The sequence below is a fragment of the Eurytemora carolleeae genome, unplaced genomic scaffold (assembly GCF_000591075.1).
Source record: "Eurytemora carolleeae unplaced genomic scaffold, Eaff_2.0 scaffold1388, whole genome shotgun sequence".
NCBI lineage: Eukaryota > Metazoa > Arthropoda > Copepoda > Calanoida > Temoridae > Eurytemora > Eurytemora carolleeae.
Window position 1 is genome coordinate 55,359 of NW_019397278.1, and position 13,662 is coordinate 69,020.

At 31.9% G+C, this 13,662-nt stretch overlaps 2 protein-coding genes across 2 annotated transcripts in view; one reads left to right on the forward strand and one right to left on the reverse strand.

Moving 5' to 3' along the window:
- LOC111713221 (long-chain-fatty-acid--CoA ligase 4-like) overlaps positions 1-2,346 on the reverse strand; it is a 23,387-nt gene extending 21,041 nt beyond the window's left edge. Inside the window, 2 exon segments of the mRNA XM_023488045.1 lie at positions 1,780-1,847; positions 2,176-2,346. Of these exon segments, the coding sequence (XP_023343813.1) occupies positions 1,780-1,847; positions 2,176-2,214 (107 nt within the window). The 5' untranslated portion in view covers positions 2,215-2,346.
- A 2,224-nt stretch (positions 2,347-4,570) lies between these two features.
- LOC111713219 (serine-threonine kinase receptor-associated protein) lies at positions 4,571-12,871 on the forward strand. Its single transcript, XM_023488043.1, has 12 exons — positions 4,571-4,847; positions 5,267-5,363; positions 6,039-6,228; positions 6,912-6,934; positions 7,445-7,600; positions 8,778-8,869; positions 8,990-9,091; positions 9,926-9,995; positions 10,576-10,642; positions 11,157-11,260; positions 12,368-12,468; positions 12,602-12,871. Exons 1-11 carry the CDS (start codon positions 4,744-4,746, stop codon positions 12,458-12,460), a joined length of 1,098 nt encoding a protein of 365 aa, XP_023343811.1. The 5' UTR covers positions 4,571-4,743; the 3' UTR covers positions 12,461-12,468; positions 12,602-12,871.
- Positions 12,872-13,662: the final 791 nt, after the last annotated feature.

Below are 13,662 nucleotides of genomic sequence, written 5' to 3' on the forward strand. Positions count from 1 at the left end.
CAATTCCTTTCAATTACTTTTTTTGTGGAACATCTAGGGACCCCAGGGAAGGTTTATGAATGATTGAAATTTTAAATATTTGTCTCCATCAAAATTCGATCGTCATTAAATTTTTTAAAATTTTGAAAATCCGCGAAATTTTTGTGAAAATCCGCGAATTATTTTTGTTTTTTTTTACGATGTACACAAAGGGAACATGTTCACAACTAATTTAGAAGAGTCTAGTAATTTAAAAAACAATACACGGTGTCCCAAAAAAACGATCTTCAAGACATTGTAGCACTCGCCATGGTTCAATTTTTAAAAAATTGTACATTTTTTAAATCTTTGGAACATTTCCGTTCGATTGATTCAATTAGAGGTATGTAGCAGTAAAATTAAGAAAGTATTGACTGTTCGAAGTTTGTCATTTTGGCTCGGTTGAGTTCATGAATTGATTTTTTCGAATTTTAACAATATTATGGAATTTTATTAGTGTCTGAAAAACATTCAAATCTTCTAAACAATCTTAAAAATGCGCAATTATTGTTTAATAATGGGTCACAGAAACTCTATGCCTGGTCTTATCATGGACTTTGGGCGCAAATTTCTCAATGCAAGACAGCCTGCTTTATGTCATGTCAGAAAAATTTATAAAAAGGCAATGGAGCTAGGGACAATACTCAATGTGAATAGTAAGACAAGTCCTGGAAATTCACTCAGTGGAAAATCTCGACATGTTGCTAGAGTAGACGTTGATATGTGCAGGAGAGCAGTTATGGATGTAAGGAATAGAGCAGAAAAATGTATTGCAAACCATGGGGGGCATTTTGAGTAGAAAGACCATAAACATGTATTTGTATCAATATTCTATATCATTTTTGCAATTGTAAACCATAATTTTCATATATTGAAATAAAATATGAATATGCAGTGATAATTTTTTGTTTTACCTATTACAATGTCAATTTCAATTTTCAACCAAGCCCAAATGACAAACTTCAAACGGTCAATACTTCCTAAATTTTGGTGCTTCATACCTCTAATTGAAATCAATCGATCGGAAATGTTCCAAAGATTTAAAAAATGTACAATTTTTTAAAAATTGAACCATGGCGAGTGCTACAATGTCTTAAAGATCGTTTTTTTTGGGACACCCTGTATAATTTTCTATTTGAATAATTTTCCGTTCTTAAAATAAATTTGTTTTATTTCTTCTTCTGAATAGTTAAGTTACAACCTGAACTTCCTAACTGATTTGTCTGAATAAATCAAGATATACTATGGGGGTGTATATTTTCTTGAATTCCCCCCCCCCTCTCCTTCTCTAAAATCATCTATTTTCGCAGATGCAAGGTAGGTTTAAGCCGGTAATTAATTTTTATGCGTTCATTTTCTTAATAATCAACTATTCGGTAAAAAAGTAATAAAAAGGAAGAAAAAAACAATCCTTTTAAATGGCCATTCCCTCCCCACGCCCCCCCCCCCATCAAGCATCAAAAATACGTTTTCCCCCTCCACTTTTTGCTTTGTTTAATGTATACCCGGCACAAACTATAAATTTACCGTCAGTGGAATTTAAATTATGTTGTTCCTATTGTATAAAATATGTAGGAATTGAAAACCAGAAGGCTAACAACCAAGCAACGGATTGCATGACTAATCAATGAATCAGGATACTGAAAGCTATAATATAAAAATATTTCTCATTAAAATATCTGTTGAAATTCTAGTGAATTGATTTTTTAATTCAATTAATTTATTGATCAACGATTGATTAGTTGATTGATTGAGAATTACCTTATCCAAGGAGCCTGGACACTGTAGTAGATTGGGAAGCTGATTATATCGTAAATATAAATCAAACCCTGAAAAATATACAGATTAAGATCCGGTTTTGCCTCCTAGAATCCGGATCCGGCTAAGACAAAATATTAAACAAGTTGAATATAAAAATCGGAAATTCTCACAATTCCTATTTCCAAAGTTATGATAAAGTTTCCAAATTGCCGATAACTCACGTATCAATTAAGGTTCAGTCGAAACAAAACCAGATAAAATTGTTCGGGCATTTTCTTCAATCCGGATTTGCGCAACAATAAAAAGTACGAATGTTTTATTTATTTCTTAGTCTTGATTTTATTGCTTTTTTTCAGGGCGTTTTTTTGTTGAAAAATGTTTTTATTTGATAGTTACCTTCAGAATATAGAGAACACCTTCCCCTAAAACCCCCATGCTTGTGCTTAAATCAGTTTCTGCTGAAACTTGTTTAATTTCAAATTTATTCAATGTTTAGAAATATAAATATACAGAGAGCACAACCTTTACATTGTTATGTAAAAAAGCGTCTGAAAAAAAATTAATTTGAAGTAGAAACAAATTGTTATGCGAATTAATGTAACTTCAGGCTGCATGTGAAAACCTCTAAAAAAAATAAATTTATTTTATTAAAAAATTATAAATATTTTTAAATCTGATGCTAAAATAAATTTAGACTTTTTATCTAATTACTTATAATAGTATATATATTTGTTTTAAAACCACTAGGTCAATAAAATATACATGATTAATTGTACGATCAGCAAAGTAATTAGCAGGAGCCTAGATTCGACCAACAGGGTTACCCACAGAGACGACTGTACAGACTTTATAGGATTCATTTAATTTTGATGCGGATCCGGATCCTGGATCCACACTGGAAAAAAATGGATCCGGATCCAGTCAGAAATGGAAATATATGGACCCCTGTTTTATACTAATTTTAATTTGAAAATACTGAATTTAATTACAAATTAAAGATAAACTTGATCAGAGGGGTCGACTCGTCCCCCTCTCCGTCAATCAGAAGAGTTAGAAAAAAGAAAATTAACAAAGCGAGTTTTTCAAGAATCTAAACTACAACAACACATTTACATTTACAACTCCATGATGTGATCTACCCTAAAACATCTGGAGATATTATAATAATATTCTTCCACGTGTTGTATGTTTTATTTAGCGATGGGGAAGGGGTGGTAATCGAATTTAAACGTATGAGGGAGAAAATTGGAGTCCGTCCTAGAAAACGTTTTTTTGGACCCCGCCCCCTCCCCCCTCCTATCAATTTTGTACATGACCACTTTTTCAACAATTTTCAATTAAATTAGTATTTATTTAGGGTTAGGTTAAAGGAGCAATTACTTTTTATACAATTCTTGCGTTTTCAGTCGTAAAAAACTATCACTGCAAACTGTTTTGGAAAAAGGTTCCTCATTCAGATTTCTGTATCCTCAATCCTTATCATTTAAACAGAATTCTGGTCTATTATTGGAAAAGCTAATTGCATTTAAATGTTTATAGTGATTTGGCTAAAACAATTTTCTGATAATTTTTTAATTCCAGAAAAAGTTCACAGCTCTAGATTTAGTACTTCACATATACAATAATATATTAGCAAAAGCGTATGAAATGCTTATGAAATAGCAGATAAAAAAACTCTCTTAAAGAGTTCCTTGTTCATTATTTGATAAAATATAGATCATATGTTTTACATGAATTACGTCACAAAGTCGAAACGTCCGACCACAAATTCACTTTCACAAGATCCCAGTTATAAACTTGCAGAAAAGCAAATCGAAAGTAAAGGCAAAGTTTTACATAATAATATTATTTTCTGATTTGTTTCCCTAGCTTCTAGTTCTACTAGCTTGACTGCAGTTTGGTAGCGGATTCTCATGCAACTACTGGGTTTTTCAACTAAACTTTTCAGGTTTTCATTTTTCCAAACAAATTTTAATATTATTTATTTTTAAATCTTCTGATGTTTAGCAATTTCATATTCATTTAAAACCAAATATGATATTTTTTTTATAAGTCATGTTTTATAGATTTGGGAATTTTGTCTGAAAATGAAACCCAGAGAGGCAGTTTCAAAATATCGTACGATGCGCAGAACGGCTTTCTAATTTCTGCGCATATTCACCGGCAGCATTCTGCACTCTGCAGTCCCTTTAAAAACTTTCTTATGCACTATTGTATCACTGTACAGTGTACACCACTAGTTGTCACTACATAATACACAGTACACTTACATAGTACAACAATTATTGTTTTAAAAAAGTTATTTTTAAGGCTTTAATCGAAATGCATAGCTATAAACTCAAGGCGTAAGAAACAGAAATTATATTAATTTACAATAATGAAAGACCCATTTCGCGCATGCAATACATGAAGTTGATGTCAGTGGCTATTCGACCATATCAAATTTTTCAAGCTCTCGCAAACCTTTTTCGACTGTCGCGGACGTTTTATACGCGATTTTATGATCATTATAATATTTGTAAGATATGTTTATCGAAATTCATATTTATTCGTACGTTTCTGTGCTTCATTTTAAAGTAAATTTATTTTTGTTGAAACTTGCCCTGTAATGTACAGAAATGTCAAGGTTCAAAAGTTCTCATGCACACACACGGACAATTATTGACCGACATCGTATTTATTTATATTTGTTCATTTTAAAGAGTTCTTTAGAAAAGACGACATTCTTGAAAAGCTAGTTTCTCAAAAACACTGAAATTATTTTTAACATTTCTTTTTTGTTTCTAATATTTTTGTATGTTTCAGAAAATAAATCTAAGATAAATTATAAATCTACAAAAATCCCCCTCCCGGTGAAAGTGTGTGAACACTTTCCCTCGGTCAGTAGCTTGCTGGTGATCGGTGTGGACGAGGGGGACGATCAAATTTCTCATCAACAATAGAAACAAAACAAAAACAATCGAAATGAGCTCGCTAAGGCAAACCCCATTAACCTGCTCAGGACATACTAGACCAGTTGTTTTCCTCGCGTTCTCAAGTATTAACGAGGAAGAATTCAGTTTTTTCCTCTGTTAGAATTCATAGAAACTATATCTGATAGAAAACAATTTTACGCTGATTATTTTTATTAATTATTATATTGATATCAGGTTAGAGCTTTTATTGGATTTTTTCTAAATATTATTTATATATCATCCTTTCAAAGAATTAACTAAAAATGGGGTAATTTCTTAGTATAGGATTTTTTGACCCCCCTCTCTCCCCCTCATATCTTTTTTTGTATACAACATTTAAGGCATATTTGTTCTATTCGCAGCGCTTAGCCTCTTATTCACTCCTGGCCTCAACGCACGGCCCAGAAAATGTCTCAACCTGACCTAACCCTAAAATAATAGAAAATAAATACTGATTTTGATGAAGGGGCGGGTGTCCAAAAATCTTAAACTAGGACTAAACAAATTCTGGAGTTAAATTTGTTTAGCTGATATTTGTCTATGTGTTTAGATGGTAAACCTATGCTTCGTCAGGGAGAAACAGGAGACTGGATTGGAACCTTCGAGGGGCACAAGGGAGCTGTCTGGGGGGTAGGATACAATTCATATACATCTACGTTAAACAGTGATAAAGATGCGGATCCGGAACCGAAAAAATATACGGATCCACGGATCCGGATGCAAGGGGCTAAATATCAAACAAAAACTGCAGCAACAAAAAAGTGTTATGCTCTCAAACCCCAAATCTGAACTGTTGAAAAGAGAGATATTTTGTAATTTTCCTGATCTCTGAATGGTTCATCAAGTTTTAGCATAAAAATACGTGAAAAAAAAGAAGAAAAATAGTTTGACAATTCAGTTTTGTTAAAATAATTCAGTAAAAGAAATTATCATGACCTGAATCCGGATATTTTTTTCTCGTCCGGAATCAGGATCCGGATCCGCATCAAAATTAAATGGATCCTAAGCACTGCGTTAAAACATCCCTAAGATTGTGTAAAAAAGTCATGAGTGAAATTATATTCTTAAAATTGAGCAAACATCAATGAAGTCACATCCAAAGGAGTTAAAATGAGTTAAAAAAGTCAAGTTTTCTTTTTTGCCCAAAAAAAGACAAGCTATCCTGAAATAAAAAAATTACAAAAATAAAGTTAAATGGGGGCTAAAACCTCCTGGAAACCTTAACCGCAACTATTCATAGGACCGGCTCTGCTCCAATAGCCCCCTGTGCAAAGTTTAATTGAGAAAAATCTTACTATTTGTCAGGTTGATGTGAACAAGGATGCTACTAAAGCTGCAACCGGTGCCGCAGATTTCTCAGCAAAGGTGATCAAATTGGAACCAAAGTTACAGGGGTATATAATTTTACAGGGGGGTAAAACTTTACAGGGGTGTATTATGTATATTTTCTTTAAAAATCATCCGACCCTATCTGAGAAATATTTTTTTTCAAGAAGTGATTTTTAGGAGATAAAAAATATCAAAAAGAATTATTAAACTTACCTTTTGATTTTTTATTTTTATTTTTTATCTATGGACAATGCCCTGGGAACAAACTTAAGAATATCGTTGACCCTTTTATAAAAATGTCCTAAATATTAGGATTAGGAACTCAGATAAGCTTTTCTTTTCGCATGTTCCTGAAGGACACAATGAATAATACTTAATGTAAAGTTGACCATCAGTAAAACTGGGTTACATATAAATCTCGTGGATTTTGTTGATATTTTTAAGACTTTTATAAGGAAATTAAATTGTTTCGATGGATTTACAGTTTTTTCCAAATCAAACCAGAGCTGAAAACTTTAAAATGGGATATCCTTAATCCCGATCGGTTTATTAATATGGAAATTAATAACAAGAGGAGAACAAGCATTATTTAATCTCGAGATTAAGAAAAAGAGTGGATCAAGCCTTAATCCCGATATCCACCATTCAAAAGTTCCCAGCTCAGAAAATATAATTGTCTTTAAAGGGTTAAGACCACCCCGGTGTATTAAAAATTCAACTCGTAGATTTGACAAAATTTTTTTATAAATTTCTTGTGTAGAAATAAATGAAAGAATAATAGAAAGAAAGAGTTTTTTTTGGTAAATTACAAATGTCCTTAATTTCAAAAATTTGTATTTATGTTTGTAGTCTTAGATATGTACTCACTACTCGTAATATATTAAAATCAGATTTTCAGAGAACTCTCAAAAAAATTGTTTCCTTGAAAATAAAATATTTTTTTCCATTTATCATTTTATATTTTATTTCACCAACCTAGCAATTAATACAAAACAAAAAAACATTTCTAACNCAAAAATATTTACATTTTACAAAAATATTTACATTTTACAAAAATATTTACATTTTACAAAAATATTTACATTTTACAAAAATATTTACATTTTACAAAAATATTTACATTTTACAAAAATATTTACATTTTACAAAAATATTTACATTTTACAAAAATATTTACATTTTACAAAAATATTTACATTTTACAAAAATATTTACATTTTACAAAAATATTTACATTTTACAAAAATATTTACATTTTACAAAAATATTTACATTTTACAAAAATATTTACATTTTACAAAAATATTTACATTTTACAAAAATATTTACATTTTACAAAAATATTTACATTTTACAAAAATATTTACATTTTACAAAAATATTTACATTTTACAAAAATATTTACATTTTACAAAAATATTTACATTTTACAAAATATTAATATTTTCAGCAACGACAAGATTCTCCGTATATTTGATCTGGAACAACCTTCAGAGCCTATAGTTAAGTTCGAGGGACATACAGCTGGAATAAAACAGGTTCTATTTAAATCATTTGTTTTCTTCAATATTTTTAGGCGTTGGCTTTGTGTTTGATTTGATGGCTGGTTGAGGTTAATTGGTTGATTGGGAGGATAAATATCTATTTATGTCATTGTAATGGGTATTATTAAGTGCGAAAAAGTTTTTCGGTGTGAAAATACTTTCGTTTTGATCTTAAACAAACTAGAAAAGATAAAAATCACAGCATGATACCCATTTCAATAACATCTATAGTTTTATTCAGTTTTACTCAAATTATTTAAAAGCAGGTCGATAAAATTACCTGATCACCCTGTTTTAGGGTGATTGAGTAACTTTATCACCCTACAATTAGACAAATTAGGTATGAAATTTGAAATTTTAATAGCATGGTGAAAAAGGTGCTTTTCGCCCTGTTGTAGGGCGATAAAGTCACTTAATCACCCTACAACGTTGGTTGCTTAAATGTGATAAGTTTTCTTGACTAAATAAGATGACTCAAAAAATGTTTTTTTCTTCTTGAATTGTTGATACTGGTATTAATATCATTTAGGTGAGTTATTCACCAGATAATAACAAGTTATTGAGTGATGAGTTGTATTGTTATAATTTATAATAAAGGAATGTTGATACTGATATAAATACTATTCAGGTGATTTATACACTAGATAATAACCGGTTATTGAGTTGTTTTGTTGTTATTTATAATATAGGATACTGATACTGATATTATTGATATTCAGGTGAGTTACACACTAGATAATAACCGGTTATTGAGTTGTATTGTTATTTATAGTATAGGATACTGATACTGATATTAATGATATTCAGGTGAGTTACACACCAGATAATAACCGGTTATTGAGTTGTATTGATGTATATAATATAGGATACTGATACTGATATTAATAATATTCAGTTGAGTTACACACCAGATAATAACCGGTTATTGAGTTGTATTGTATTGATGTATATAATATAGGATACTGATACTGATATTAATAATATTCAGTTGAGTTACACACCAGATAATAACCGGTTATTGAGTTGTATTGTTGTTATTTATAATATAGGATACTGATACTGATATTAATACTATTCAGGTCAGTTATACATCAGATAATAACCGGTTATTGAGTTATATTGATGTTATTTATAATATAGGATTGTTGATACTGATATTAACAATATTCAGGTGAGTTATACACCAGATAATAACCGGTTATTGAGTTGTATTGTTGTTATTTATAGTATAGGATTGTTGATACTGATATTAACAATATTCAGGTGAGTTATACATCAGATAATAACCGGTTATTGAGTTGTATTTTTGTTATTTATAATATAGGATACTGATACTGATATTACTAATATTCAGGTGAGTTAATATATATAACCCTACTATAGGAAAGAGTTCTCTGATCCTATGGGAGGATTAGAGATCAGCAAGGATGGATCTATTATCACTGTGGCCGTCGGTCGTAAAGTTGTTTTTCTCAACACAGACACGTAAGCATCTTCTGACGGATGATTTATATTCTCTGACCAACCCCCCCCCCCCATCTCAACACCTATTAAAATGTTAGACAAAGATAAAAAATAGTTTTCTTATGTTTTTTAACGGTTTTTTTTTAAAAGGCCTGAAGTTTGCAATTGCCTCTCTGTAAAAACATATTACTCGTGTGTTTTCATGTTTTGGATTAAAAAAAATCGTTTAAAAATTTGAGTAATGAAGGAAGAACCAATTCTCATTATCTTATTTTTTTTACCTAAATCCATTCTCTGAAATAACTGACTGGAGTTTTTTAATTCTTAAACAAAACCTACAATAAATGTGAAATGCAAAAAAAAATATCTTCACTGGTAAAATCACTTTGTAATGTTCTGTAATTATTTCGGTCCTGAACTATCTTTGAAGCCCAAAATTGGTAATTTGAATCATCTGTTCGCAAATCGGTCCCTGTCGCATTTCCGAACGTCTAAACTTTAAAAGATCTCTTTAATGCTAGGACTATTATAACCAAGTGCTTTGGTTTTAAGTTTATAGAGACCATAGATAAATCAAAAATAACAATAGGACACTAGATGTCGTCTTTTCAAGATTTAGGGGTTTTTCATAATAACTCTGAGAAAGAAGCCCAAAGGAGTTCCGCGCTGGCAGCGTTGAATTAAAAGACAGAGAGAGAGTATGCGCAGCCTGCGCGGAACTCCTTTGGGATTCTGCCTCAGGATTATTGTGAACGAAAAACTCCTAAATCTTAAAAAGACGACATCTAGTGTTCTATCTGCTATTGTTAATTAATCTATGGTTTTTTAAATCAAATTTGTAATGTCTTTGTTTAGTTTGGACTTGGTTAGGGAGGTTAGTGTTCCTTGTGCAGTTTATACTGCATCTTTGCATCATGACAAAAATGTGAGTATAATTCATATTAACATACAAATGAATAAAGAAGTTTAGAAATGAAGTACTATTTTGAAAAGAATAAAAAAATTATCTGTTAAAGAGAGGAAAATGGTTAAAAAATTAAATGTAAACTTTTATTTAAAAGTTATGTTAATAACAAATCTCTGAAAATGGTTTGCACAAGCTATAAAAAACCTGTTCTTTACCCCAACACACAATAATATAGANAAAGTGTTCGAATGTTAAAAAGAAAGTTTTTAACGAAATTAAATCAGTTGAATATTTTCAACTTCCATTTTTTCATAAATAATTACAAATTATTCTATAAGCAATTTTCCCTTCTCTGAGATTGGTTAAAATATAAATTTTTGGCGCTTTCCAATAATTTTTCATCTTTTATGTTTAATTTTTTTAATTTGCTTAACTGTCAAAAAAAGGATTTAAAATACAATACAATTGAGTTGACAAAGCAATCAACTTACATCCTTCATTAATCGACCAGTTCCGATCTACCGACCAACCCACCCACCATTCAACCCAACCATCCAATCCATCAAACAACCAATCAATCAACTATTAACTATTTAAGATATTTGTTTGTGGAGGAGAGGATCTCAAACTATACAAATATAATTACAATACTGGAGTGGAGATAGGTATTCATGTTACAATATTCATTAAAGGGATTGTGAGCTAATTTTAAGTTTAAAGAGGTACATCCCTGATTAAAAACGGTACTCTCTAAACCTTTGACGGATATCTGACATATTTCTATTAATATACTGGAAAGATTTTCATTGCCTAATTCTAAGTTTCCAAGATGTTATATATCTGAGAAATATTAATAGCTACCGTTCGAAATTGCTCTTACACACAGTCCCTTTAAGGGTGATTAATTTTTGACTTTTTAGAAGTGCCCCCCCCCCCTGTCTACATTAGATGCATATAAAAACAACATTTTTTTGCAATAGGGCTAAAAGCGTGACCGCATTTGAGGTTATCAATTCATAAATCAAATGATATTTAAAATCTGCCAAAAAACTCTAGGTGAAACCCGTGAATCAAAGCAAGGTTTAACAGTAAAAGCAAGACTAAAAATCAAACCTTCACGAATCATCCCCCCCCCCCCCCTTCCTGAAGAACTGAATAAATAAAAACTTATTTATTTAGATAACTTCAAGGGACACTTTGGTCCGATCCATTGTGTTAGATTTAGTCCTGACGGAGAGCTCTACGCTTCAGGTTCCGAGGACGGTACACTCCGTCTGTGGCAGGTTAGTTCATCTATTCACGCGGAGTGCTAAGGATCCATTAAATTGACTTTGATGCGGATCCAGGTCAGGAACATTTCTATCAGATTTACTGAATTTTTTTAACAAAGCAGAAATGTCAAATTATTTTTGTTCTTTTTTTTCGCTTATTTTTATGCTAAAACTTGATGAACTATATATTCATAGATCTAGAAATTTTTTCACCCGTTCAGATTTGTGTTTTAAGAGTAAAAAAGTTTTTTATTGTTAATTTTTGGTTGACTTTTGCCCCTTGGATCCGGCCGGATCCGTGAAATTCTCATATTTTTGCGGATCCGGATCCAGAATGCCGACTTCTTTCAGATCCAACATATCCGGACCCGGATCCTAAGCACTGCTCGCGGGTATATAATATATATTTTCCAGTATGATTACAATGCTGAGGCGATGCCGAACAATTGTGACAGTTTTTTCTACATATTTTAATCCTTATCATCCAAAATTATTAATTTGCTTCCTCCTAAAAAATATTTATTTTCCCCTATTCTATATATACCACTCTGGTCCTGTACTGTCTTCTATCTTGATACTGAACTGTCTTCCATCTGGGTCCTGAACTGGATCCAGTGTATCTGGGTCCTGAACTGTCTTCTATCTGGGTCCTGAATTGTCTTCTATCTGGGTCCTAAATTGGATCCAGTGTATCTTGGTCCTGAACTGTCTTCTATGTGGGTCCTGAACTGTCTTCTGTCTGGGTCCTGAACTGTCTTCTGTCTGGGTCCTGAACTGTCTTCTGTCTGGGTCCTAAACTGTCTTCTGTCTGGGTCCTGAACTGTCTTCTGTCTGGGTCCTGAACTAACATTTATCTGGGTACTGAACTGGATCCAGTGTTTCTGGGTACTGAACTGACTTCCGGGTACTGAACTGTCTTCTTTTTGGGTTCTGAACAGGATCCAGTGTATCTGGGTCCTGGACTGTCTTCTATCTGGGTCCTAAACTGACTTCTATCTGGATACTGAACTGGCTTCTATCTGGGTCCTGAACTGTCTTCTATCTGGGTCCTGAACAGGATCCAGTGTATCTGGTTCCTGAACTGAACACTAATATATTCTCGCAATGATTGTTTTCTAGACTGAGGTTGGGAAAACCTATGGATTATGGAAATGTGTCGACACTGTTAGCAGCGGAGTAGAGATCAAACCTGAGACCACCGTTGATAGATAGATTAAAAGGTAATATACGGATAATGGNGAATTTCGACAAGTAATGTTTCAATTCTGAAGTTTTTCAGTATTTTGTTTTTTTTCACTAAAAACTCCATAATTCCAAAAAAAAACAGAAAAAAGAATTTAAATTTATTTTTAGATCTGTGAAACAAGTTTGGATTCCGATGAGCTGACCAAATAAACACTACTCGACAAATTCACCGCAAGCTTTGAAATTGGGAAGATTTCTAGATTTTTTGGAGGATTCTTATATTCTTCAGAATCTAGATTTGTCCCTCTGTATTCTGTATTTAAGAGGGGTTGGAGCAGGGCAGATATTAATATATATGGCCGCTCTCACCCCCTTCTACATTATTTATATATTTTTATACACTTTCATAAAAAATAAATGTGATATTCGCGCATTTTTCTATTTTATTAATCATTTTGAAGCGAGATACAAAAAAGTGCGGTTGTATGTTTAGAATTCTCATTCTTTGTTTAACAAGATCGGATTAATACAGGGTTCCAACAAAGGGTGAGATTTCGAAGACAAAATTGTACGGAATTTGTTATGTCCGTTTTCTTGCATTTAGGGTTTCTGTATTCGAAAACTGGCTTATTTCTGTGCTTAATCATTAAGTGAACCTTCAAAATACTCAGTTGAATGCTGAAACCAAAAATCAAGCTTCAAATCTCTATATTTTTAGAGTTGTGAGTCGTCTTTACAGTCTCATCTTTTGTCGGTAACCCTGTATTTGAGATTAAAATCCTTTTGAATTTATACAAACAGTAAATGAACAGTAAATAGAAAGTAACTAAGATTGACCATTAGTTTAAATTAGACCACTGTACAAAAGTAAAAGGGGGGGGGGCCACAAAACGTATTACTCTCCGGAAAATTTAAACAGTGGTTAAACATAACTTAGAATTGTCGTAGGAGGCTGATTTTTTGCATGCAAACTCAGAATTATGTATATTACATGCATTTTTTGGTTTTGAAGGAATCTAAGCAAAAGTGCGCCCGCACGCTTTTTGTGATTAATTGCACTTGAACATTTTTCCTGGCACTCTTAAAACAAATTTGCGCTAAAAAAATTCACCTCCAAAGGCTTAAATGTCCGCGCGCGCGCGCAATAAAAGAAAATATCTTTGAATACTTGTGTGCTAAGTTTGGCCTAAGTTAGAATAACAGTTGCATGAGACACATCAAACTATAGC